This window comes from Lycium barbarum, chromosome 6 (assembly GCF_019175385.1).
Source record: "Lycium barbarum isolate Lr01 chromosome 6, ASM1917538v2, whole genome shotgun sequence".
Taxonomy (NCBI): domain Eukaryota; kingdom Viridiplantae; phylum Streptophyta; class Magnoliopsida; order Solanales; family Solanaceae; genus Lycium; species Lycium barbarum.
The window spans coordinates 135,312,950-135,337,110 of record NC_083342.1 but is presented as its reverse complement, the minus strand read 5'-3'; the positions used below and the strand labels follow the sequence as shown (position 1 = coordinate 135,337,110).

General features: G+C 35.6%; 3 protein-coding genes and 1 non-coding gene across 5 annotated transcripts; 2 read left to right on the top strand and 2 right to left on the bottom strand.

The window, feature by feature from the left end:
* Nucleotides 1-366: 366 nt before the first annotated feature.
* LOC132599288 (translocon-associated protein subunit alpha-like) lies at nt 367-5,592 on the bottom strand. Its single transcript, XM_060312593.1, has 8 exons — nt 5,452-5,592; nt 4,610-4,765; nt 4,459-4,509; nt 4,245-4,333; nt 1,951-2,028; nt 1,634-1,837; nt 1,058-1,135; nt 367-681 (listed from the first exon to the last, which is right to left on the bottom strand). Exons 1-8 carry the CDS (start codon nt 5,510-5,512, stop codon nt 631-633), a joined length of 768 nt encoding a protein of 255 aa, XP_060168576.1. The 5' UTR covers nt 5,513-5,592; the 3' UTR covers nt 367-630.
* A 5,368-nt stretch (nt 5,593-10,960) lies between these two features.
* On the bottom strand, nt 10,961-16,755 carry LOC132599287 (protein XAP5 CIRCADIAN TIMEKEEPER). Its single transcript, XM_060312592.1, has 12 exons — nt 16,407-16,755; nt 15,026-15,091; nt 14,867-14,931; nt 14,637-14,755; nt 13,719-13,797; nt 13,515-13,591; nt 13,325-13,386; nt 13,116-13,247; nt 12,969-13,022; nt 12,114-12,179; nt 11,531-11,605; nt 10,961-11,255 (listed from the first exon to the last, which is right to left on the bottom strand). Exons 1-12 carry the CDS (start codon nt 16,575-16,577, stop codon nt 11,205-11,207), a joined length of 1,017 nt encoding a protein of 338 aa, XP_060168575.1. The 5' UTR covers nt 16,578-16,755; the 3' UTR covers nt 10,961-11,204.
* Nucleotides 16,756-19,494: 2,739 nt separating this feature from the next.
* On the top strand, nt 19,495-23,937 carry LOC132599286 (transcription factor bHLH121). Of its 2 annotated transcripts, none has more exons than XM_060312591.1 (5): nt 19,495-19,876; nt 21,019-21,143; nt 22,237-22,364; nt 22,454-22,927; nt 23,497-23,937. In XM_060312591.1, the coding sequence occupies exons 1-5, from the start codon at nt 19,761-19,763 to the stop codon at nt 23,647-23,649; spliced, it is 996 nt and encodes a 331-aa protein (XP_060168574.1). In that variant the 5' UTR covers nt 19,495-19,760; the 3' UTR covers nt 23,650-23,937. The 2 variants fall into 2 exon arrangements, with proteins under 2 accessions (XP_060168574.1, XP_060168573.1); XM_060312590.1 differs by having other exon boundaries at nt 19,498-19,876; nt 21,016-21,143.
* On the top strand, nt 20,488-20,588 carry LOC132600909 (U6 spliceosomal RNA). Its single transcript, XR_009567370.1, has one exon. It is a non-coding gene; the product is annotated as a U6 spliceosomal RNA (small nuclear RNA).
* Nucleotides 23,938-24,161: the final 224 nt, after the last annotated feature.

Genomic DNA, 24,161 nt, shown 5'->3' with positions numbered 1-24,161 from the left:
TGAATGGTGGCTTTATGTATTTTCTGTAGCATGTGATAATTGCTTTTACTATTTAGAGCAACAAATATGGATACTAGGCATCCAGCGAAGCCAGCAAATAAAAGATCTCTAATGAAATCTTTTGCAACTTCTCCAACAACTAAATGCCATATTAATGAAGCAGGGCTTGGTGATCTGTATATTGATGTGATCTGCTTCCACATTTCATCTAATATAAGTTAGGTGTTCACATTTCCATGGTCCAACCTATCGCTGTTTCTGCTAAATTTTACCACATTAAAATGTTCAAACCTTCCAAGCCGACAATCAGATTAAAGATGACAGAGCAGAAGTATCTAACTCAAAGAAACAAAAGCCACAAGAACCTAAGAGCAAAGGTAAATTTGATTAAAGGGAAAAATGAGAGTCGATTGACAAAATTGTTTCTTTGCATCCTCGATACCCAGTTAGTTCCTTGGCAGTAAAAATTAGAGGCTAATAAGTTATACCTCGTGCTACAACAGTGAAGCAGGCCTAACAATTCTAATTTAAAACCCTCACATTTTGGACATCTCGTAAAATCCAAGCTGAACTCACGAATTTAGACTCATCATACTGCTTCATACAGCTAAAACTACCAGTTCAAGACATTTACTTCTTCTTCTTCAACTTGTTGGCCTGCGACTGAGTATATGCAGTTCCCTTGACAAACAGAACAGGAAAAGTTAGTTAGCAAATTCTTCCCATCCAAGTTCAAACGTAGCTATAAGCATTGGTAATTTGAAATCTAGATTTAAACATTTGCAGATACTCCTAACAATATACTCCCTCCGTCCCAATTTATGTGATATAGTTTGACTGGGCACGGAGTTTAAGAAATCAATAAAGACTTTTGAATCTTGTGGTCTAAAATAAGCCAAAGATATTTGTGTGGTTATAGATCATCTCGTTAAGCGTAAAAGGTAAAGTTTAAAGTTATATTGTTGTCAAATAAGGAAATGTATCATTCTTTTTGGGACAGACTAAAGAAGAAAGTGTATCACATAAATTGGGACAGAGGGAGTAATAAACTACAAACCTGCAACCATTCATCCGTAGATGCATCAGTTGTTGCAGTTCCAACTTCAACCTTTGCCTTTGGTGCTCTCTTAGTTTTCTACACACATCCAGAAAAGAAAAGAGAATGGTTTAGAAGGGAAACAAGACCACAAAATACATACGCTTAAATGAAAAATCCTTCAAGTTTTTATTGCTGACAGAACTACTTTTTTTTTAAACTGGTAACTTATTGCTGACACAATCTTTTAAAGATAATTTATCCAGAGGGTGCACTAAGTTGCATCAAAAGGCAGGTATTTTTCTGAAATCCAGCTCGGCAGATTGGTTTGTTTTCATATGATAACGCCTCTGTATGTCTAAAAAACGCTCTCATTGTCAGCAGCACATCAGCTCTCAATCACTTCTAGAAGCAGATTTCAGAGTCTGTTGATATAGACATGTCAAGAGGATAGTGGTGCAAAATCTAAAAACAATAACCCCAGATACTAAATGCTTGTGGCCCCTCATACATGCCCTACAGGCATTTTACGATATAACCGAGTTTTTTGAAGCAACTTTGTAACGTCTTACAAGGAACATAGGTAAGTATAAGCACCTTTGAGAGATTTTGTATCTGACCACGTATCCAGAACCCAAGAAGGCCAAGGAGGGCAACACCAAGACAAAACAAGAAAACAGACTCAACACTGAGAAGACCACCAGGTTCAGTCACTTCAATAGTTCCATTATAGAACACGTTTTGGTAAGCGTTCTGGTCTATCTCGTAAATAATTGTGCCAACAAGATCAAAACTTCCAGGCTGCAACGTGATGAACAGAGCTATCAGTTCGGAGAAGAAACTGCCAGAATTAAGTGAAAGCAAATTATATGAAAATAAGATGAGAGCAAATGGTTACAATGCTGTAAACAAACCTGCATAAATTTGCTGACAGCAAATATATAAGGAAAGGTAGCCTGAGCTGAAGGAGGAACTGTTGCGTTGTTAAAAGCCTAGTAAATGAATGAACATAAACAATTAGCCAATTCTCAAATCCAAATCACAGTAAACAAAGCATGAAATATTGAACAGATGTTTGAACAAACACATACAATACACAACAATAACGACAACGACAACAACAATAATAAAAGTAACACTAATAATAATTGTGGGAAACACAACTTAGAGTTGGAGGTTACCATCACTGCTTCATCGCATCTAAAATAGAAAACCATTCGTCTGACCAAATGGAAATCTTTTAGTTTACATGAATACATGTTTAAGAGTGAAAGATCATCAAATAGTTCTCATGCTACTTAGCATATTTAGGCACTTACTGCCCTTGTACTAAATTAACAGTTCCAGTTTTCTTTTTAGGCCATCAATTTTGTTACTCCTTAAAATCATCTGTTTCACACACATAAATCATAATTAATACCCGCCCCAGCTTTGTTTGGAATGAGATAGTTGATTGATCACAATACTTTAAAACTTTTTTAAATACCAGAATCTATCTCATCTTTGGACCTGATATTTGAAAACCTTGTGAAGATTATCACTTAAAATAAACACTACTCCCAAATGGAACAATATGATTACAAGTTCAAAGCCTGAGGTAGATCAGTTTTTTAGACCTTGTGAAGAAAAATTCAGCTAACAAGGCAATGCATCCTGTAAATGATGCTTGGGATGGGGGTGGGGATGGGGGACCACCAAGCCTGAGCTTATAGGTACTCTGCTAAATTGGAAGCATAAACGGCTCAATTTCTTCCCCCTTTTTTTCATGGGACAGGTCACAACTGGCTCACCATAAAATTAACAATCATTGAGTGATTATTACTAATAAAACTGATAAATACACAAGCTTAACGGAAGGGCTCACGTTCTTAGCAACTATCGACTCGACTCCAACTCTCTATTGAGTAGAGAAGAAAAGCGGAGAACCCAAATGAATGACAACTCATCTCAGTCCACCTTGAGAAAACAGGCAACATAACACAGATCTTACAGCCTATGAAATGCAGTCCGTGAAGTACTAAGGTATAAGAAAAATGAGAATTCTAATTTTAGAGCTCAAAGGAATAATTTAACAAAGTTTCATTTTCGAAGCTTCTCAAATTTTATCATTTTATGATGTGCATAAAAATAAGCTGTTTGCAGATGGTTTTGTTTTTTCATAACCGTGGTATCCGACTGTCCTCGACAGATTCCACGGGGTACCTGCTACCTCCAACCAACACAGGTACCGGGTCACTCTATCCAATAAGGCGAAGCTTTTTGCAGCTTTTAGTGACTGTATGTCTTAAAACCCGTTTTTAGCATTTTAAACCAATTAAAATGCTTCAGTTTAAGGGGTTTTCTGTAAATCTCCCAGGAATACGGAACCTTGCAGAAGCATTAGGTATTAATGATAGAGTTTAACACAGTTTATTGTTTTTGGGTTAATGTTGAAGTTTATGGTATGCTCAATTTCTTTACAAGTCAAAGGAATGTTAGCACATTTGTTAGTTGATTTTGGAATCTCCTTCAGAATAGAATTCATTTTGAAGCTTTCCGAATTGCCAAAATAGTTTGATTGCATCATAATAGAATACAGTGAAGTTTCGTGCAAAAACTGGAATGTTTTTTGTTCTTTGAAAGAATAATGCTAAAGCAATTTCATATCTGTTAAGAGTGATCTTCTCTTCCCCATTTTCATGATCAATTGCGAATGTCCAGTAACTTTAAAAAACAAAACAAGGACCTTATTAATTCAAGAAATCTTATATTTGATCAAATATTTCTAAACAACAAATTTACGAGAGAGAACATAAATATTTAGAAAAACTATCCTGTTTTTCAGTTCAAGTTTCACTGCATTTGCTCCTAACAAACTACATTTCACAAGTGCAAACATGATCCATATCATGGAATATCTTCAGGTAACATTAAAAAATATTATCACCAAAATTTAAAACTAGGTAAATATAACAATACCTAAGCCCTGGCTCAAAGAAACTAACAACTAAAGATACAAGAGACAGAAAAAGCCTTTCAGACCACAAAAAATTGAGAAAAGGTAAATATGAAAACACTAGATGCAAACTTAGAGAACCAAATAAAAGCTAAATAATCTAAGAGAGAACAAAGCTATTGGTTCAGTTCAGTCAACATATTTGGCGTAAAATCTTAGGGAACAAGCAGCATCAAGCGTGATTAATAGGAAAGGATGTAAGCCAACAATTACCTGAACAGAAAGATTTTGAACCAAATAACGATGATCAAAAGGAAGGTGAACACTGGCTTGGATGGCAATGATATTCAGATTTGATTCCCCTGTTTTCAGCATCCAAAGTAGTAAATAAATGCATTAGAGCAGATAAAGAAATAGATGCTATCAGATCATTACTACTGAAAATCAAACACTAAATGGGAAAAAGAGAAGGAAAATAAAGAATTACCATCATTTTTCATTCCAACTAACAGCTCACTCTCCTCGCCAGCTGCCACTACTGCATAGACAACGAAAAACACGATTTAAGAGACGCAAACCATTAATATATTAGGTAAAGATAATAAATACACAGAGTAGAACACCGAATTTAAACTTACCTTTAGTAGGGTTTTTAGGGAAAACACAAACTGTTTCAACCCCAGCTGCAGGAGTATAACTGTCACTGCTAAAATCTTGGACATCCTCACCAACAATTCCAAGATCCCCTCCTTCCTCAGTACCCTCAACCACTTCTTCGGATTGACCTCTAGCAACTAAAAAGAAAAAACCAACACCAAAAGAAACCATAATGAACTTTACAAAATACAACTACTATGCCTCGATCCAAAACCATTTAAGGCCAGCAACATACATTTTGCTCAAAATAACACGTTAAAGCGTGAAAGCAAATTCTCACATTCAATCTAATCAACATCATAAACATATAAGAAGGTGCAAAAATTGTGACAATAAAGATGTAACTAAATCAAAAGAGTGAACAATTCTATCAGGGAACAGGCAATGCATGCATCAACACTTCTTTTCCAAGCCATTAAATGACAATTAAGTTATTGTCAACTTAAAGACAATTAGTTTGAAGTCTTTGAATAACCAAAACTAGCAAAAATTTCCATAATCAGAAGTCAACTTTCAACTCTAATGCTTACCATTTCCAAATGGAGAACATGTCAAGCATAATATTTAATATTCCAGATTTACTTGAGCAATCAAAATCATATCCAGCCCCGAAGTCAATAGGACAATAACAAATTATTCTAACATTAAATATAGTCAAACCTCGATTACATCGAAGGGAATCTCAATTCCGAATAACAAAGAAACAGAGTATTAATTATACATGAAATCGTGCATGAGAATGCAAATGGAAAGTATCAAATTAACATGCAAAAATGAAGGATTTGATTAAGGAAAGGGGGATCTACGATCTGAGAGGGCAAACCTTGAAGAAATGATGAAGAGAAGAGGAGAAGACCCAACACAAAGAAAACCCTAATTTCCATTTTTGCGCTTTAGATTAGATTAGAGAAAATATTTAGATTAGATTAGAGAGAGGAAGGCGGAAAATACCAAAGATGAGAGAGTTCAACAGTCAGAGAAGAAGAACACCCAGTTGATTACGTGGACACATCTATTATTACGTGGCAGACAAACTTTGTATGCCACTCCACTCATACTTTGCCACCTGGATTTTTGTGTCACCTTGCCCTATTTATCTCTCTATATCTCTCCTTTTATTTATTTATTTTTGGTTCAGTTGCTTTTACAAATTTTGCTACTTCCTTACCTTAATGTGGAATCAATATTTCTTGTCTAACTCTTCCTATTTTCAATATTCTAACACAATAACTTTAATTCGTTCTCTTATTCATCTCTAGCAATTTCATAATTTTTCAAAAGCACTCAAATCCATCAAATAATCTACAACAACAAACAAACAAAAAAAGAGTTTAGGAATAAATCTACCATGTGTTCGGTTAAGGGTCTTAGCTAAAATCAAGATAAATTTTATACACAATCACAGAATTTCGTCCCGTGTAAAAGGTGGAATAAATAATTTTTAGTTATAAGCCCAAGATAACATGATTTTAAACCAAACAACTCCTTCAGGTTATATTCGAAGGAATTTGAGTTATATCTTGTGGGCGCCCAAGACTTTTCTAACCCAAAAATAAATTTTTGAAACCAAACTAACTTGTTAAAAAAAAAATCAAAGTAGGCTTCACGCATAGAATCTGTGCGTGAAATCCCCCCACCCCCGGCACCCCAGCCTTTATTCTTTGGAAATCAAACTCAAAATTAAGCTTTTTTCATACTTTGACCGAAAATTAGTCACGTTTCAAAACACAGGAATATAAATATTTTATATAAAACTTAATATTTTTTTAGTGTACAATAATATCGACTCATTACATCAAGTATACATATAGATTTAGATCGTCGTTTTAGGGTTGTAAAGTGCTCCGAAGTAAGTTTGAAAACTTGTTATACATATACATTTAGATCGTCGTTATAGGGTTCTAATTAATATAGGATGTCGCACGAGTTATTATTAATCGACAATAATTACTAAAATAACTAATTATCATTAAAAAAATAATACCCAAAAATATATATAATATTAACATAAAATGTACATTTTATTTACAAATACACAATCTCCTAAGGCCTAAGGATCCTCCAAACCCTACCACCCTCACTATCATCAGGATCCTCTCTCCTCCTCTTAATGACAGGATGATTTATGCCATGATCATCCTTTCTTCCCTTCTTCAAGCCCTGGGTGAAAATATGCTTCCTGTGGGAGACGACAGCGGTCTCCACCTGAGTAGCCTCATTAGATGCCTTAGGAGATGACTCAATCGAAGGAGACTGGACCACAGGAGCAGAAGAATGAACCTGAAATAACATATAAACAATTTAATGTTTTCTAAACTAAACATGAAATAACATATAAACAATTATTTAATAAATTATTTCTTTGTAAAAAAACAAACCTGTGTGTTGACGGCCTCCTGAGATGGCTTGTCAGAGGGCTCCATAGCTGGCTCCTCAACGGTCTCCTAAGCGCTACCCGGAGCTGTAGCTAGAGGTGGAGACGGGTTAATCTGAACAAGAGGAGACGGGTCCACAGGCGCAGAAGAATGAACCTATAATACATGTAAATAATTTAGTTTAGATTAATAAAATAATTAATTAATACATTATTTTATTGTAAAAAAATAAATATGTGTGTCGACGGGCTCCTGAGATGGCATGTGAGAGGGCTCTTGAGTGGCCCGCGGAGCCGGAGATGCAGATGGTGCCGTAGGCCTGGCTGTAGAACGAAGAAAGTAGTCATCGAAAATAATATCCAAATTTATGTCCTAATCTCCGTCTCCCATATGTAGATCACTAACTGGCACGTGTGGAAATGATGACCAAGGATCATAATGTGGGAACATCTCTGGTGTATATCCAGGTCTCTGTGAAGTCGACGGCCTAGAAGAAGAAGTCGACGGGATATCTGTAACCGACGGAGCCTGACGGGCTATATCATCAGGCTCATCTACTAGACCACTGCCAGCCCGATCACTTCTGCCAGCCCGACCACCTCTATCAGCCCTACCACCCTCTGGAACACCCTCTGGTATAGGCTCGGGAGCAGGCTCTGGAACATCCCCATCGACACGATGCCACTCCTGTGCCCGTGTCATACCAGTGTCGATAAGCTGAACTATCCGTGCTGCATATGCCGTTATCCCGAGGTCGGTGGACTCCGTATGGAGAATGCACTCATGGCATATCATCAGAGTCATCTGTAGCTACATATATTTGCAAATTTTAAGAATTGAATAAATTCGTAAAGTGATACATAATAAGACGATGGATTAAGTTTAACACTAATAAAACTTACCAACGCCTCATACGTTCCTCAGAGTGATGCATATCCTCGGCCATCAGGACGAGGCGTCGAGGGGTTAGCAATCAAAGAGCGAGTGATATGCATGTACCACATCATGTACTCATGGACCGGAGTGTCATGTCCGACCGCCGCTAGAGTCGTCATCCTCGCGTTCCATGCATCGACTTCCTGGTGCATACGCGCCCGCCATGTCGCATTGTCGATTGAACGCTCGTCCCTGGTATAGTGGGTGTGCTCCCAACGTGTAGCTACGGGTATGTTCTGTACATGCTCAAACTGTTGTAACACGCGGTAGGGCGCGTGATGCTCAACGATGTCCATATGGATCAATGGACACCGTGCCATCCACATGTGCTCACCAGCCCTACAAAACACCGGCAGCTGACCCAAAATCTGATCATACGGCGTCCATATGAAAGCTTATAAAAAGAATTCAACTAGTTAACAATAAAAGACTAACAAAAATAACAAACTACTGTTAAATCAAAAAAACTTACCTCGGGCGCCGTGATGCAGTCTAACTGATCCCTAAACGGGAGAATGACATGGTGCGTCTCCACACCTCTGGTACGGCATTGCGACCATCTCCGCGCGGATGGCATATCCTCAACAGCATAGTCATCGGAAGGGTGAGCACTTATGGGCTGAAAAGGTCTCAAACTAGTCCACACCCATATCTGTCATAGTCATCAAAAAAATTATTTATCAGTCGTCGTTTCAAAAAAATATATTTAGTGTTTTATTACACACACTTAAATATATTACCTGAAGAAGAGGGCTAAATGCAGCGACCTCAAGCTTCTCGCCCATAGAGGCTCGATCAAATCCTCTGTACATGTAAGCCAGAACAGCGGCGCCCCAACTGTAACATCCCAGCTGGTTTAGATCCTCAATAAAGAGCAGATACCTCATGCTCATATCCGCACTCGACGTGTTCGGGAACATGATGCCCCCGAATATGATGAGAAGATATAAGCGAGCACGTCGGTCAACATCAACCTGACACGTCGTCTCGCCAATCGGATGTTGCAGATGTACGAGGCGCAAGTGATCATGGAGGGAGGACTGCAACAACCGACTCTGTCCATGCATATCCCTCTGATGAGGCACGAAACCAGTGAGCCTAGTCAACTCCTGGGGATACAACAGTTGCTGAGGCTCCACTCTATACAATGTCTGTCCATCAATATGTAGACCATAAATCACCTCGACATCCTGCAGGGTGATGGTAGCCTCGCCAGTGCAGAGATGAAATGTATGGGTCTCCGGTCGCCAACGCTCAATCATGGCCTTCACTAGAGCCCTATCGTGCACAAGCCGACCAACCTCGATGCACTGGTAGATACCGCCCTGACGTAGTATATCTATGACACGAGGATGTGGGGGAATAGCCTCTAGAATATCCCATGCTGACTCCCCCGAGCGGGTACAGATCACTCTACTAGAGGATACCGGTGCATCCCGTACATACTGGGACCTATGCTTATGCTGTAGATAAAGTACCCCTCTGTCGTCGAAGGGCCCCGGCTCTATGGAGGTGTCCTATCTATTTTAGGCATTTTAAATTAATCATTAATACATGAAGTAAGGATTAAAGTGGTATATTTTTTACGCATTTTAAATTAATCATTATTTTTTTAATTAATCTCTAATACGTAGTATTAGTTATGTAATCTTTTACCGAGAAATTATACAAAGGATTGAATCCTAAACTAAGGATTTTCAATTTCTAATTAGAAAATAAATAAATTAACAATTAAATATATAAAGATTAATAATTAACAAATCAAAAAAGTAACAATTAGCTAGCAAACAATTAGCATATAATTAATAAATAAACAATTAACTAACTAATCAAACAATTAATAAATTATTAGCATATAATTAATAAATATACAATTAACTAACTAATCAAATAATTAACAAATTATTAACAAATAAACAATTGGTTTAACAAAAACTAAATAAATAATTAGCTAGTCTAACAATTGAAATAACTAATCTAACAATTAACAAATAAAAAATAAAAAATCAACAAATTAACAACAAATAAACAAATTAAAAAAAAAAAAAAAAAAAGGGCAGAAACAGCCCATTTTGCGCACAAAAAAAGTGCGTAAAAGTTTTTTTTTTTTGTCCATATCCGCAAATAATACACAATAGTAATGCTTAGGTTAATAATGTAATAGAAAAATCGTAGTAAAATGCCTAGATTGAAGCTTTGATTTTGAGTTTTTGAATTGAATTATACGCCGCTTTATTGCGAAGAAACTTGTTCCTAGACTTCAATACACCAAAAATATTGACTTTTGGGTTGAAAATCAACAAGAAAACGATATTTTTTTTTCTTTTGATCGTGGAGGACCAGTGGTGGGGAAGAAGGAGCGCGTATTATTTAAGAGCTTTTATGCACAAAATCTGTGCGTAAAAGGACTTAAGTGTAAAACTATACTTTGGTTCTTTTACGCACAGATTCTGTGCGTAAAGCCTATTTTAATTTTTTTTTTTAATGAGTTATTTTGATTTTAAAAATTTATTTTTGAGTTACAAAAGTACTTGGGCCCATCTTGTGGAGTACTACTCCACTTAATTACCTCAAGGAAGAACATTACACTTTGCAAGTACGTACCCTTGGTAAAATTACATTAAGCTTCTCGATGTAAACTAGAGCAGTCACGAGCTTCTGTACAAAATTAGATTATTAGCTTTACATGCTAAAAGGTAAAATCTTAGTAGTGACACATCTTTGTTAAATTGTTTTTCCTTTATAAAGTCACATTAACAATTAGCATGTTAATCATGCTAAGATCGTGAAGGGTAAAAATACAAGTTGACATTCAGAACACCAAATGCGCTGCACTTTCAGATTGTATATTATCTGCAATTTTCTGGTTTACGACGCCCACTCACCTAGCAAGTGGTATCAACAAATAAAAATGCAGCGAACAGACAACTGAAAGTGGACTTGTAGTGCGCAAGTTGCCAACCTGCTAATAACTAAATAAAAAGTTCAACAGGGATCTTCTACGTAAACTGGAAAACAACATAGAAGAAGAAATACAAATATTAAAACAAATATCGGTACACTGATCATCTAGAATAAGAGCTCTTAACGCAAAAGGATAATATATCGGGTGAAGAAGAAATACAGTAGCAATCCCTTTGTTCTTACACAAGCATCATACAAAATAAAAACTATAGATTAAGCCCTTTGTCTTTAGCATGTCAAATGATGGTGGAAAATGGCAATCTCATTGGTGATGAAGATGAAATCAGCTTTACAATTACACTTAATCCCCGTGGATGGTATATCGTTCCCACTTCTTTGTAGGGTCATAGATCTGCAACAAGAAGACAGCAAAGGCATATTATTTAGAAGAAAATAGTGATGCAATACAATAATACAGTTTCTTAATGGAAGCGGTGGAAGGGTGTACTGAGTGCAAATACAATAGTAGTTGCAGTAAGGTATCATAGCAGCATTAATATACTCAAAATACATGTGTTAAAGTGAGAAGTTACAAGACGTGACCTATATAATTGTCAATCAAGTCCATCGCCAGCCAGTGAAGAATAGAAACACAGAGACGGAGAGAAATAAAGAAAGAGATTTTACCTCCCACCGAGAAGCTGGAAATATGTGCTTGTTCTTTTCATACCAATGCCTCTCTACAACTTTTCCAGCATGTGACTGCATAGCAATCGTAACACAAGTTAAGCAAATTCAAAGTTCAGTTGTAATGGGCAACTGACTTGGACAAACCTATCAAGTATCAGCTAATTTATAGTTCTCTACATAAGGAGAGAAAAGTGTATTGATAGATCATGAGCACCAAAGTGCAGAAACTAACATTTATGGGATCTCTCCTTCCCTCTCTTGCATACACACACACACAGCTTCTACGTTCTCTGGGATGTTATTGTTTCCAAGGACATTATACTGCATATTTGCTATTTAGGATAATTTCGGAGGAACAGTAAAGAGGAAGAAAAACTAAAAAGAGAACCTTCAATTTCTATTACTTAAAAAAGACAATGCTACACCGGCATCCCAAAATTATAACTTCTATTTTTTTAAGGTAAAAAGTAAAACTTATTGTACTAAGCATTCAATACGATATATCATGGAGAACAGTATTCGAACCCAACACAGTCAAAAGTAACATGGAGAAAATGAATCTGCAAATAGGAAATCATACCTCATCTTTCTCTATAGTAGCATCAGCAATGGTCCGCACATCTTCATGGACATCAAAGTGAAAAAGCTGTCAAGAATAGTAAAGATAGTTCTGAGTAATCTGCCACAGGATATAACAACCATGGAAACAATACTAGAAATCAGGTACTTGACATCGCACAACATGACATAACTCGTAAGGCTTTATGCAAAGACCAAGACGCAGACTTATAGATACATAGTTATACATCTTTTATAATCACTATTGTTGGACATTATTTTGTAATTACACACGTGAAAGGACATGTTTGTGCCCCTTTACTTATAAAATAAGCTTAATTGAAAATCAAATTCTGTTGACTATGCAGAAACTAAAGCAAAAAATAGCAAATACAAGTTTGATATGGAAAAAAAAAAAACCAAATTTCAGTACAGAAACATTATTAATAGTGTTGTCTGTTATGACTGACTTCATAAACAGTTATGTGTAATAGTCACATACAATAGATGTAAAATGGAAACTGTAGGTATTTTTCAAATTTCAATAATTATGTTTACCAAAGAGTAGTTATCAGGAAAGGAAAAGAAAAAAGATAACCAAAGAGCACAGATCATTACAGATCCAACTCTCCTTATAGTATCCCTTTTTCTTTCAAATGCTATTATTGAAAAGTAGACGGAGTTCAATTGAAGAAAAAATGCACTCAGTACAGTATAGAGATTCTACTTTCTTTGATTGATTAATGTGAAGATATTGGAAACAGGTATCTTACAGTTGACGTAAGACACTAACTAGTACTCTTCTTTTCTTAGACATAAACAAAAAGCAACGTGATGCATCAAATTCACCAGAATATAGGTCAGGATTGAACATTACCGGTCCACTCTTTCCCCTGGCTTTGTTTATAATCAGCTCATAGAAACTGTGTTGCTGAATGTTCACCAACATCAGTAGCAAGTTAGCCAGTATTCAGCAAATTAGAAGGTAAGAAGACATGAATCACAAGAGTAAGAAGGGTCTTACATGAGGAATGATTAGATCTTCTTTCACATAAAGAAGATTCTCCACTGAAGTAGTTCGAACCTCTCGAAACTCCGGCGCAAGCTGCTGCTGAACTGCCCGAAGAAACTCCCCTATGCTATCACCCTTTCGCACCTGGAAATGGAAGTAGTACAAGTGAATTCAAAAGTTCGGACAACCTTTTGGGCTCTTTATGTCTAGTAGTTACTGACCTGGATCGCCCGTCTATGGCCTGTTCCGTCCCAATAACTGTAAGTGATCTGTAGAGGCTCATCTAGAAATGTCGCAAGAGAAACAATCAGAAGCTAAACTACTTCAAAGGCTTCAGAATTCTAGGAAGCTGTCTCCATAGACAGGGTAAGGGGAGACTGAAAAATGTTTAAGTATGAATCATATACTTACTTTTGATTAGCTCCTGCTCCCGCATCCACTGTTTCCGGAGTCTCTCACGTTCGGCTTGTTCCTCTGCCTCTCTCTCACTGAAAAAGTGCGCTTCGAATTCCAAATTATATTAAATGAGTGAAAAGGCCCAAAGAGAACAGGATAAGTAAAAAAGAAGTAGAAAGGGGTTTATTTTGGGGGAGGCAGATTGTAGGAATGCCCAACCTGTCCGGTAAGAAGCTGGTCTCTACTGTAGGATCTTTCCCAAATTTTCTCCACACACGTTTGTCAGATTCTTCATTCTCTATATAGTAGATGAAAAGTGAAAAATGAACTATAAGTACCATGCCATCACAATCTGAACCCAACATATATCCTCAACTACATCGGAAAGATTAGCTAAAATAATTGTTTAGAGACGCCCGTGTCGTGGATGGCTCTGCACATATGCACATAATATACTCGTGCATATCTGATGACACTTGATAATGCCATAGTGTCCGCACCACAGCAAACATACTTATTTGATAGAAAAATTAGAGCAAGAAAGAGATGATATATGCTACAAGATTTTCATTAAACAAGACATGACCTATAGGGTATCTACTTTCAGAAACTCGTGAATCCTAAGAGCATTTCCTTCAAAGCTGAAATATGTGATCAAAACTGACCAAGCAGAAAGTTTTCTCACTTTTAATACTGGGACAACTCATGCCATATGCATGTCAGAGTTCCAAAACAAGATGTCACAAGCCATGTAGCAATATCCACCAAAATCCCATCTCGATGAAACTAAAATATTGAAAGCATACAACAACCATCCCCCACCCCCCAGTAAAGGTGAGAGAGAAGCATTACATTCTAAGGTAGATAACCCAAGTGACACTGAATAATGTGTTCTCTAACATGGCAGAAACAAATTAAGATTAAGAACCGACAAGACTGCTAGTCAGCTTGTTTGAAGCTTATATTGAATGTGCCATCAAGAAAGCTACCCAATCGTCACATACAGAATGAGAATTTCATACATAATTTCATGGTTTTCATAAATTTCACTTCAAAAAGAAGCATGTGAAGGAAATGGTCCCAATTGCTCTGAAAGACTTCAAATCTCAAAGAATAGATAAAAATTATATTTCTTACTATTTTCCTCATCTTCATCTTCGTCTTCATTGCCATTATCCAAATCATCACAAAAAGAGAGCCGAGGGTCAGCCTTTATCTTCCTCTTTTTAAGCTTTTGTAACTGGAGTTCCTCCTCCCTGTGGCAGAAGAATCAATCAAAATTTTTTACATAACATCACAACAAAATTCATACATATTACACTATTTCAGCTTTGAAAGAATGCCACAGAAGAAGGAAATACACTCACTCCTGTTGCAACTTTTGAAGCTTCTCCTTTTCTTCCTCTTCAAGCTTGGTTTTGATAGTGACCCTCTACCGCACATGAACCGAAATACAAGAGCAGTTAATTTAACCAAAGATGAAATTAAAAGAGAAAGCAACGCTCTTAGGCAAACAATCAGCTCACCTTCTCAACATATTGCTCCCTTGTAACAAGTCCCACAGTTTCCTTTTTAAACGCAGTCTCAAGAATCTAAAAAAAAAAAAAAACATATCTCAATAATGAGAATTAACCAAAACAGCAATTTCTAAAAGAACACATCCACTTGTCTATCCAGTGAGTCAACAACTGAAGCAAAACATAATTACAACTCTTCCTTACAACAAGAGAAACAGCATGTCTAATTCGCTATGAGCAAAAGACTGAATAAGCTCATGTGTCATAAAAATCAAATCTTGTGAGTTACATTTCAATACATAACAATTACTCCTCAACTAGGCCTTAATCCCAAACTAGTTGAGGTCCACTATATGAATTATTTATAGCCATTCTGCTCTATTGGCTCAACTTCAGACCAAATTTTTACTTCTCCACTCTATTTGGACCCATTATATGCAAAACTATATACGTTTACATATCAATTAAAAACAAATGAAATAAAAGACCAAGCTTTGTATGCAAGTGCAACCGAAATCTCAGATGTGCAAAGGCTAAAATAAATTCAGGTGTAACAGAAGTCCCAGAAATCTTGTAAGTTAATTTCAATATATAACAATTGATCAACTACACCTTAATCCCAAACTACTAGTTGAGGTCAACTAAATGAATCATTTATATCCATTCTTCTATATTCGCGCAATTTCATAACAAGTTACTTCTCTATATCAAAACTAGTTACGTTTGCATATCAGTTAAAAAGTAAATTAAATAAAAGATCAAGCTTTGTATGCAAGTGTAATGTGTGACAGAAGGCCCAAAAATCTTGTAAGTTAATTCTATATAACAATTGATCAACTACACCTCAATCCCAAACTACTAGAGTGGAGGTCGACTAAATGAATCATTTATATCCATTCTGCTCTATTCACGCAATTTCATACCAAATTAGTTATCTATACCAAAACTAGTTACGTCTGCATATCAGTTAAAAGTCAAAACTCGCGAGTTACAACATTTCAATAGATAACAATACAACTAGGCCTTAATCCCAAAATACTAGTTGAGGTCGAGTATAAGGGCAGCCCGGTGCACTAAGCTCCCGCTATGCGCGGGGTCCAGGGAAGGGCCGGACCACAAGGGTCTATTGTACGCAGCCTTACCTTGCATTTCTGCAAGAGGCTGTTTCCACGGCTCGAACCCGTGACCTCCTGGTCACATGGCAGCAACTTTACCAGTTGAGGTCGAGTATAGGAATCATTTATATCCATACTGCTCTATTGGCTCAATTTCATACCAAATTAGTATTACTTCCCCAATCTATCAGTTCTCTATATCAAATTTAGTTACTGTCTGCATATCAGTTAAAAATCACATTAAATAAAAGAACGAGCAATAGTGTAATGCAAACCTCGGATGTACTTGACCCGAATTGAAGAAGACCGGGTTGACCTTTAGATGAAGCCGTCTTATTCTTTAGCTCCTGAATTTTACGCCTCTCTGCTTCTCTCTGCTTTTCAAGCCGCCTGATTCTAACGGCGTCTTGGGCCGTGCCCACATAGCCATCTCCCATACCCGACATTTTCCCCTAAATTTCTTATTCTAGGGCACAAAAAAATTGAACTAGAACAACTGATTAGGAAAATGATTTTGTTAATTATCAAACGCTGCGGAGGGGGGAAATTGGGGCGTGAGTCGGTTCAAGTTGTAAACCCAGAGGCGTAAGTATTGGTTAATTACAAAACCCTACCTGGAGGTTTCTCTTGACAAGGGTTATATTCCCCATAGTTTTAAATGTTACGCAAATCTCTCTCGTTTTAAGTTTTATTTAACCAAACTCCTTTTTTCTTTTTTCACGTGAATTCACAAACTTTCAATTTAACTTTGGTGATAATGTATTGCAATAGAGGTGAAGTTGAGTGCAAAAAATTAATGTTAGAGGGATGGCAAATTCTCTAAGTTTTTAAGTTATATCCTTGCGTTTTTCAGTTTAACCACAAAATATTTATTTTTTTAAGTTTTTTGTTAAAATAGCGTAAATAGAAAGAGTAAAAAAGGGAATAGGTTTTACTTATGAATTTTTAATAACAATCCAACCAACATAGTATGCGGAAAAAGTTCCTACAGAGTGAGTCAACTTGTCATTTATCCATTTTATCAATCACAATGTTAGAAATTTAAGAGTATTTTGACGATTTTAAATAATCATAAGTGTGTCAAACATACTACTCCATTGAAGTGAGATTTAAATATTTATTTTTTATTTTTGTTGTATGTCAATGTAACGTCCACTATATTTTTATTTTTATTTTTTTGATTCTCATCCCGTATCCAGTACCATTTCATTGTATAATATAAACCTTCTTTTTCACAATTATTCTATTGTTAATAATGAAAAAAAATTACAAGCCTCACATCTGTTTTCTTGTTCTGATATTAAATAAGTTTATGTTTTAACTACTATTTAAATTTTGTAAATCTACTTGACATTTCACTCAAATGGACGAGAGAATCAAAAGGTGAAAACAAAAACATCCAAGTCAAATGCGAGCATTTCAAAGATCTTATACCCAAGAAAGCTGTTTGGAGAAAGCTGAGTGGCAAATTTTATATTTTAAGTTAGCCAGTAAGTTGGCTCTCAACTTGTCATTTATCCCTTCTTATTGACATAAATTTTGAACTTTATAATAATTTTGATCAATCATTAAAATGAGCCTAATATAAATATTTTAAGTAAGTTAGAATTAAACATATATTTTTTGTCACAAAATTATTCCAATTGTGCAACAACATACCATATAATTCCACGAGTGAAGTCTGGAGAGGGTGGTGCGTACGTAGCCTTAGCCTTACCTTGTAGAGGTAGATAGACGTTTTTTGAGAGAGACTCTGCTGAAGTAAAGCATACCAAATCAAGTATGAAAATGAAATACAATGGTGAAGCCATGTTGAAAATAATGAAGGAAATAATTATAGCAACAACAAATAATAAATTAACCAAAGCAAGGAAACAACGTGTAATAATAAAATCGAAGAATTAGATAATAGCAGGGCAACAATAACTAATAAGAAAAATTAGACAATGCTCGACTTCGAACCTAATACTCGACCTTCATATCCTCTTATCTAGGGTCATGTCCTCAATAAGCTACATGAGTTCCATGTCTCGTCTAATCACCCCTCCCAATACTTCTTTAGCCTAATACTTCCAATTTTATTGTCAAAAAATAAAAATAAAAACATATATTTCAAAAGATTTCCGCGTATACAAGTAATAAATAAATTTTAAAATTAACTCTTATTTTAAGTTTTGTCTTATCCAATTTGGACATTACATTCCAATTGATGAGAGATTCAAGAAGGTTAAAAAAACAAAGAATCCAAGTCAAATGCAAATATACTCCATCAGAGGTGGATCTAGAATTTGTAGGTGGCGGGTGCCACTATTTTCTTCAATATACATTTTGTTAGAAACGTATATTTGGGTCGGGTCTATCTCTTTTTAATTTATTCGGGTCAAATTAATAGTTTTTTTTTTATTATTTGCAAATATGAAAATTACATCACAAAAATCAAGAAATGAACATAATTAACACCTTAAACAAGGAATCACACTCATTAACACCCATTGACAACATAAGTAAAATCAACATTTTCACCAAGGACTTGCATCTCTTATGTATATTAAAAAAAATGAATTTGCACAAGTAAAATAACATCTTCAATAAGAGAATTACACTAATCAAAATAAGAAAAATAATAGAAAAACTCTTCAATAGGTAAATACATCCCACAAGTAAATGTAGAATTAGATAAACTACAAGTTCTCAAAAATAAATCATAAATTTCATGTTTTTTCTAAGCAGTGATTACGAAATTTTCATCACAATTTAAGTAGTAAAAGTGATTTAAATTGAAATTATACGTACTCTAATTCATTTCTCATTTTTTTATTAAGTACTCCAATTCATTTCTCATGTTATTTATTGCTTATTAAGAGTGTCTCAAGTCAAATCTAGACAAGTAAACATGGACGGAGGGAGTAATAAGCAAAAGAAATTATATAAAAAAAAAATTGAATTTTGATCTCAATCCAAAATTTCCATTGAGACCCAAGTTTTTCGATTTAAATACTCACATATTTGAGATTAAGAGAAATGCTTAATTTAAGGGATTTTGAAGTTTCTATTTGTGTGTTGCCGCTAGAGATCACAGATAAAATAATAGAAAAGAGGAAAGGTAATATAAATAATAAAAAGATAAATAGAAAATTGAAAGGGTCGAAAAGGAAAAACTGGTACAAAGGTAGTAAAAAGCGCAAAGAAAAATAGAAGTAAAAAAATGTTCAAGTAGATTCAAACTCGTGTCAGCCAGCCGTGGTACCTTTGTCTAATTTACGATAGGAGTGACAGCATCAAATATTTAATATAATTTAAGCAAATTATAACATAAATATATAAAAAATTTATTAATCGAGTGTCACCCCACCCTAAAGGGTGATCCGCCTCAGTACTCCACCGGTTATTGTTTTGTATGCAAAGATGCTATTGGAAGAAAGTTGAGTGGGAGATTTTATATTTTCAAGAAACAAGTTGAAAACGAAAAATATATAAAAATAAAAAAAGAGTAAATTGAAGGAAAGAGATAACGGATAACGTGAAGGTGGAATCTCGCATCGGAAACCACTGCGAAATAAATCATCAGTGCATGAACTTCAAAACCCTAAATTCCCAATTCAATTCGGGTCGGTAATAAACTGGAGAAAATGGATCAATTAAACCACGGCGGGCTCTATCAATCGAATCAACTTCCTAATCATTGTTTAACAGAGTTAAATCAGCTTCCTAATGAGCCTCCTAATGGCTTGCATTCTGAATCCAGGTTAGAAAAGAAAAATTATAAGTATGTTTTTTCCAAAATTCCATGTGTTTCCAGCTTACGTTTCGTATTTTAGTATGTCTGATGATGTATATGAGATTATGTACATATTTATGCTATTGCGTTTTAGCTGTACTACTTCAATTAGCAATTTTAATTTCAGTTTTTGAAATTAATAAATTGAATGGAGAACCAAATAAATTAATTGAGATTCTAATTGATTTGCAAAGATCCGTATCTTCTAAAGGTTTTTTCTCACATTTATTAGTAATTTTTTATAAGTTCAAATTTTCAAATTTAGTAAAATGAATGGAGAAAGTTGAATACAGAACCAAATTAATCGAGATTCTAATTGATTGCAAAGATCTGTATCTTTTAAAGGTTTTTTGCTCACATTTGCTGGTAGAGGAAGTTGCAGCAATAGCTATGCCATGCTAAGACGGTGAACTCCTTAGGTTTGCGTGGTATTATCAAGGTGTGCTTGTGCTTTGGTAGGATTTGCGTTAAAATACTTATTTTGAAGTTCCTTTTGGGGATATTTGAGAACATAGAGCAGAAAACTTCTGAAACTGAAAACCATAACTTCGAGAACATAACTACTTTTGATCATATTTGTCCCTTCCGGGACATTCGATAAACTGGGATGACAAAGAGAAGATCAACATGGCCCCTGCGGATGATGACATGCACAAATCAAGAAATGGTCCAAATTTTTACCTTATTTTTTTGTCAAAAAACATAACTTCGAGAAAATGTGATCGTAAACAGATGATGACTCATTTCAGTTCAGTCCTCCATCTTTCCTGCTTACTTTTGTGAAACTTCCGTCAATTAAATTCATCATTCTGAGGTGCAATGTGAAAGTGGGCAGCTCAGAATTTTGATTCACATGGAAGTATATTGGGCAATTCTTAGGCACAGTAGGTGCTGCCAAACTTAACTGTTTTACAAGCATCTAGTTAGCTACATTTAACGAAAAATACTAACTGAATTCTGGACAAGCATCTAATTAGCTACACGTGCAACTGGGGAATTTCTTATATTTCCTTTTCCTTAGTCATATTACACAGAGATATAAATGTTGTTTGAATATGCGTTCATTGGAATTTTCGTGAACTAACCTAATTCTTTTTCATGCACAGTAGTAAGCAAAATCCTGAAGCAGAACTCAAAGACTCTATTGCTGCAAGAAAAGTGCAGAAGGCAGATCGAGAAAAATTAAGGAGGGAACGCTTAAACGAGCAGTTCATTGAATTAGGAAAGACTCTTGGTAAATCAGCACATCTTTGTTTGATAAAATTAAATACTAAGTTCTTGCTACGCTTTGTTTTCTCCGAGCCCGTCGGCACATTTGACACTGCATGTTATTTTACCTCATTGAGGCATGTTATACTTTCATGTTGCAACTGCACATTGCCCTTTAATGTTCTTCTTGTTTTTGTATTTTGTTATGTTTTAAGTTTTACATTTACAATTGGAATATTGCAACTGAATTACCAGAAATTATACATCTTTCAAGATCAACTCACAAATTGTATTTGATTTTGCTCATGGTGTTTTATTCTGCAAATAGGTTTATCATATCCTGAACTTTGAGAGGCAATGCTTTTTTATTAATTGTACTTGTAGGGTTCATTTTGTACACTGATAACAAAATATGGTTCTGAATTCTAATACAAGATTTGAATAATACATGAATTATAAAATGGGAAATACTAGAATTATAGTCGAGTTTTTGGTTGATCGTGCAAAATGTGGTTCCAATACTATGTTTAGTTTGCAATTTTATTACCTTATTCTTGTCTCAAATTTAGCCTTAAATTTCTATCTCTCACATTGTAAGAGGATTAAAGTCATTTGAAGGCCTCATATGGCATATTGACAGCATCACCTGTTCATTGGTATGATGTTTTGCTAATACGCTAATTGTTATAATACAGAGTGCCAAAGGGCATACCAAACACCAGAATAGATGCTTACAAAATTTGTACTTCTGGTCTTAAAGTAGCCTCCTAGTGAATCTGAATCAGTATATGGATTTCTGAGGAGAGCGTGGTAGTCTGCCTTCTTAGACTTGTCGGGAAGAAGAGCATATTAGGCTGCCTGCTTTTTTCTTTGTATTTTTGCTCTTTTCTGTACCTTCTCGGTACTGTTTTATAAACTTTTATCTTATCAAACAAAAACAAAAAAACACCAGAATATCTAATACAGTGTCCAATACAGCTTTTAAATGAGTACCAAATGACCAGTTAGTTTTTGTGCACAATCTATGTATACATTCTTTCAGTATAAAACAGTTAGGCCTTTAAGAGAAAAATAGGTTCAAGCATGAATTCTTATTCAGCCAAAAATTTAATATGCAGATCCTGATAGGCCTAAAAATGACAAAGCATCCATTCTTTGTGATACCGTTCAAATGCTGAGGGATTTGACTTCTCAGGTCAGCAAGCTAAAATCTGAGTATGCTGCACTCACTGATGAAAGCCGTGAGGTGATCTCTTGATACATTCTGAAAGTAATGTTCTACTCTCTCATTTCATAGCCATAGAAGTGCTTATTCTTTGTTTTGTTCTGAAGCAGTTGACCCAGGAGAAGAATGATCTCAGAGAAGAGAAGGCATCTCTTAAATCTGATATTGAGAGCCTTAATGCCCAATATCAACAAAGAGTGAGGACTATGTATCCATGGGCCGGGATGGATCCTTCTATGGTCATGCATCCACCTTCTTATTCGTATCCGATGCCTGTTCCGGTTCCGACTGGACCAGTTCCAATGCATCCATCTATGCAGCCCTATCCTTTCTTCAGCAATCAAAATCATGCAGTTGTACCAAACCCCTGTTCATCTTTTGTTCAATACATGACTCCCAATAGGTTGATGGAACAGCAACCGACTCAGTATATGTCTCCAATAATACAACCAGGTAGTATGACCAGACAAGAATCCAGAAACAAGTCATCAGATCAAGGAGATAGCAGAACTGAGAAAAGTGAAGATTCCAATGAAGTGGCCACAAATTTAGAGCTTAAGACACCTGGATCTACATCTGAGCAGGTTAGTTAGTACTGCTGATTTACTTGGCCTACTTCCCCCCTTAGGATATCCGAATGACCGGTTTCTTAAATAACCAAATCTCTGATCTCCAATCATTCAAATTAATATTCAACTACACTTTTTTTCCTTTGTCAATAAGATAATATTTTATAACTTGTGTAACTTGCACCAAGTAGCTGCTGTGATTACAAAATGCAAAGGAAATCTATCAAGCTATTCAACTACTCTTACTTTACTCTAGCATTGCCTCAATTTCACTTCTATAAAACTACTTCACTTTTATATATTTCAACCAGCATATTATTCAACTGCTCTTATTTTACTCTAGCATTGCCTCAATTTCACTTCTATAAAACTACTTCAGTTTTATATATTTCCACTTGTATATTAAGCATAGATTTACTTGCACCATTATTATGATTCCTGTCACCCTTCAAGGTGTATTCTTTTCTTGATCTATTGCTGGTGAAAGAGCATTCAACAAAATAGGATACCAGAGTATCTTCTGTATCCTCAAGGAGCTTTGGCAAATTACATATACCATCATGACACACTAGCAAATCTTGCAGGACCTTTCATCTGGACAAAAGAAATGCAAAAAGTTGTCAAAGAAGGATAACACCCTCACAGATGGAAGTTCGTCAAGTAGATGTTCGTCATCCCGTAGTGTACAGGCTGTGTCTTCAAATAGTGTAGTTAAGGGAACAAAGACAGATGATTGACATTGGGAACAGAATAGGAACCAGGTTATTACCCTTTTTTTATTACTTCTCCTTTAGTCTGCTCCATCTGTTGTATAAAAAGGTTTGCAGTAAAGAGTCAGGGACAATGGGTTCTGAATTTGGATCTTTCTCTTTGTATTTCCCTAGCAGCTCCAAGGGGGTTGTGACTTGTGACATGGAGGCTAGTGCTATTGTTCCTGTAAGAATAATATTGAATACAAGGGAAATCTAGCTCTCTATAACATGAATGTAATGGTGACATAATGCCATACCAGTCACCATCATTAATCTCCTGGTATATCTAATTTCTACACATCCCTACAAACTCTTATCCTTTTTGCGTGTGAATGTGATTAAATTCGGAAGTTTTGGTGAACATTTGGTGTTACACTACTTGAATCTTCGACTGAGATATGTCTGGAAACTGGAATTAGTACCTCATCAAGACCTGTCCAGTTGTCTGGAATTTCAGTTAACCGCATATTTCAAGACCACAATGCACGATAGAGGTG

Coding starts and splice junctions, on each gene's coding strand:
- LOC132599286 (XM_060312590.1), top strand. CDS start 19,761: ATGGATCAATTAAACCACGGCGGGCTCTATCAATCGAATCAACTTCCT. Junction 22,365..22,453: donor TCACTGATGAAAGCCGTGAG/GTGATCTCTTGA, acceptor GTTCTGAAGCAG/TTGACCCAGGAGAAGAATGA. Junction 22,928..23,496: donor CTGGATCTACATCTGAGCAG/GTTAGTTAGTAC, acceptor CAAATCTTGCAG/GACCTTTCATCTGGACAAAA.
- LOC132599288 (XM_060312593.1), bottom strand. CDS start 5,512: ATGGAAATTAGGGTTTTCTTTGTGTTGGGTCTTCTCCTCTTCTCTTCA. Junction 4,766..5,451: donor CTCTTCATCATTTCTTCAAG/GTTTGCCCTCTC, acceptor TTTTCTTTTTAG/TTGCTAGAGGTCAATCCGAA. Junction 1,838..1,950: donor CTGTCAGCAAATTTATGCAG/GTTTGTTTACAG, acceptor ATCACGTTGCAG/CCTGGAAGTTTTGATCTTGT.
- LOC132599287 (XM_060312592.1), bottom strand. CDS start 16,577: ATGTCGGGTATGGGAGATGGCTATGTGGGCACGGCCCAAGACGCCGTT. Junction 14,756..14,866: donor CTTCAAAAGTTGCAACAGGA/GTGAGTGTATTT, acceptor CTTCTGCCACAG/GGAGGAGGAACTCCAGTTAC. Junction 11,256..11,530: donor TTCCAGCTTCTCGGTGGGAG/GTAAAATCTCTT, acceptor TTCTTGTTGCAG/ATCTATGACCCTACAAAGAA.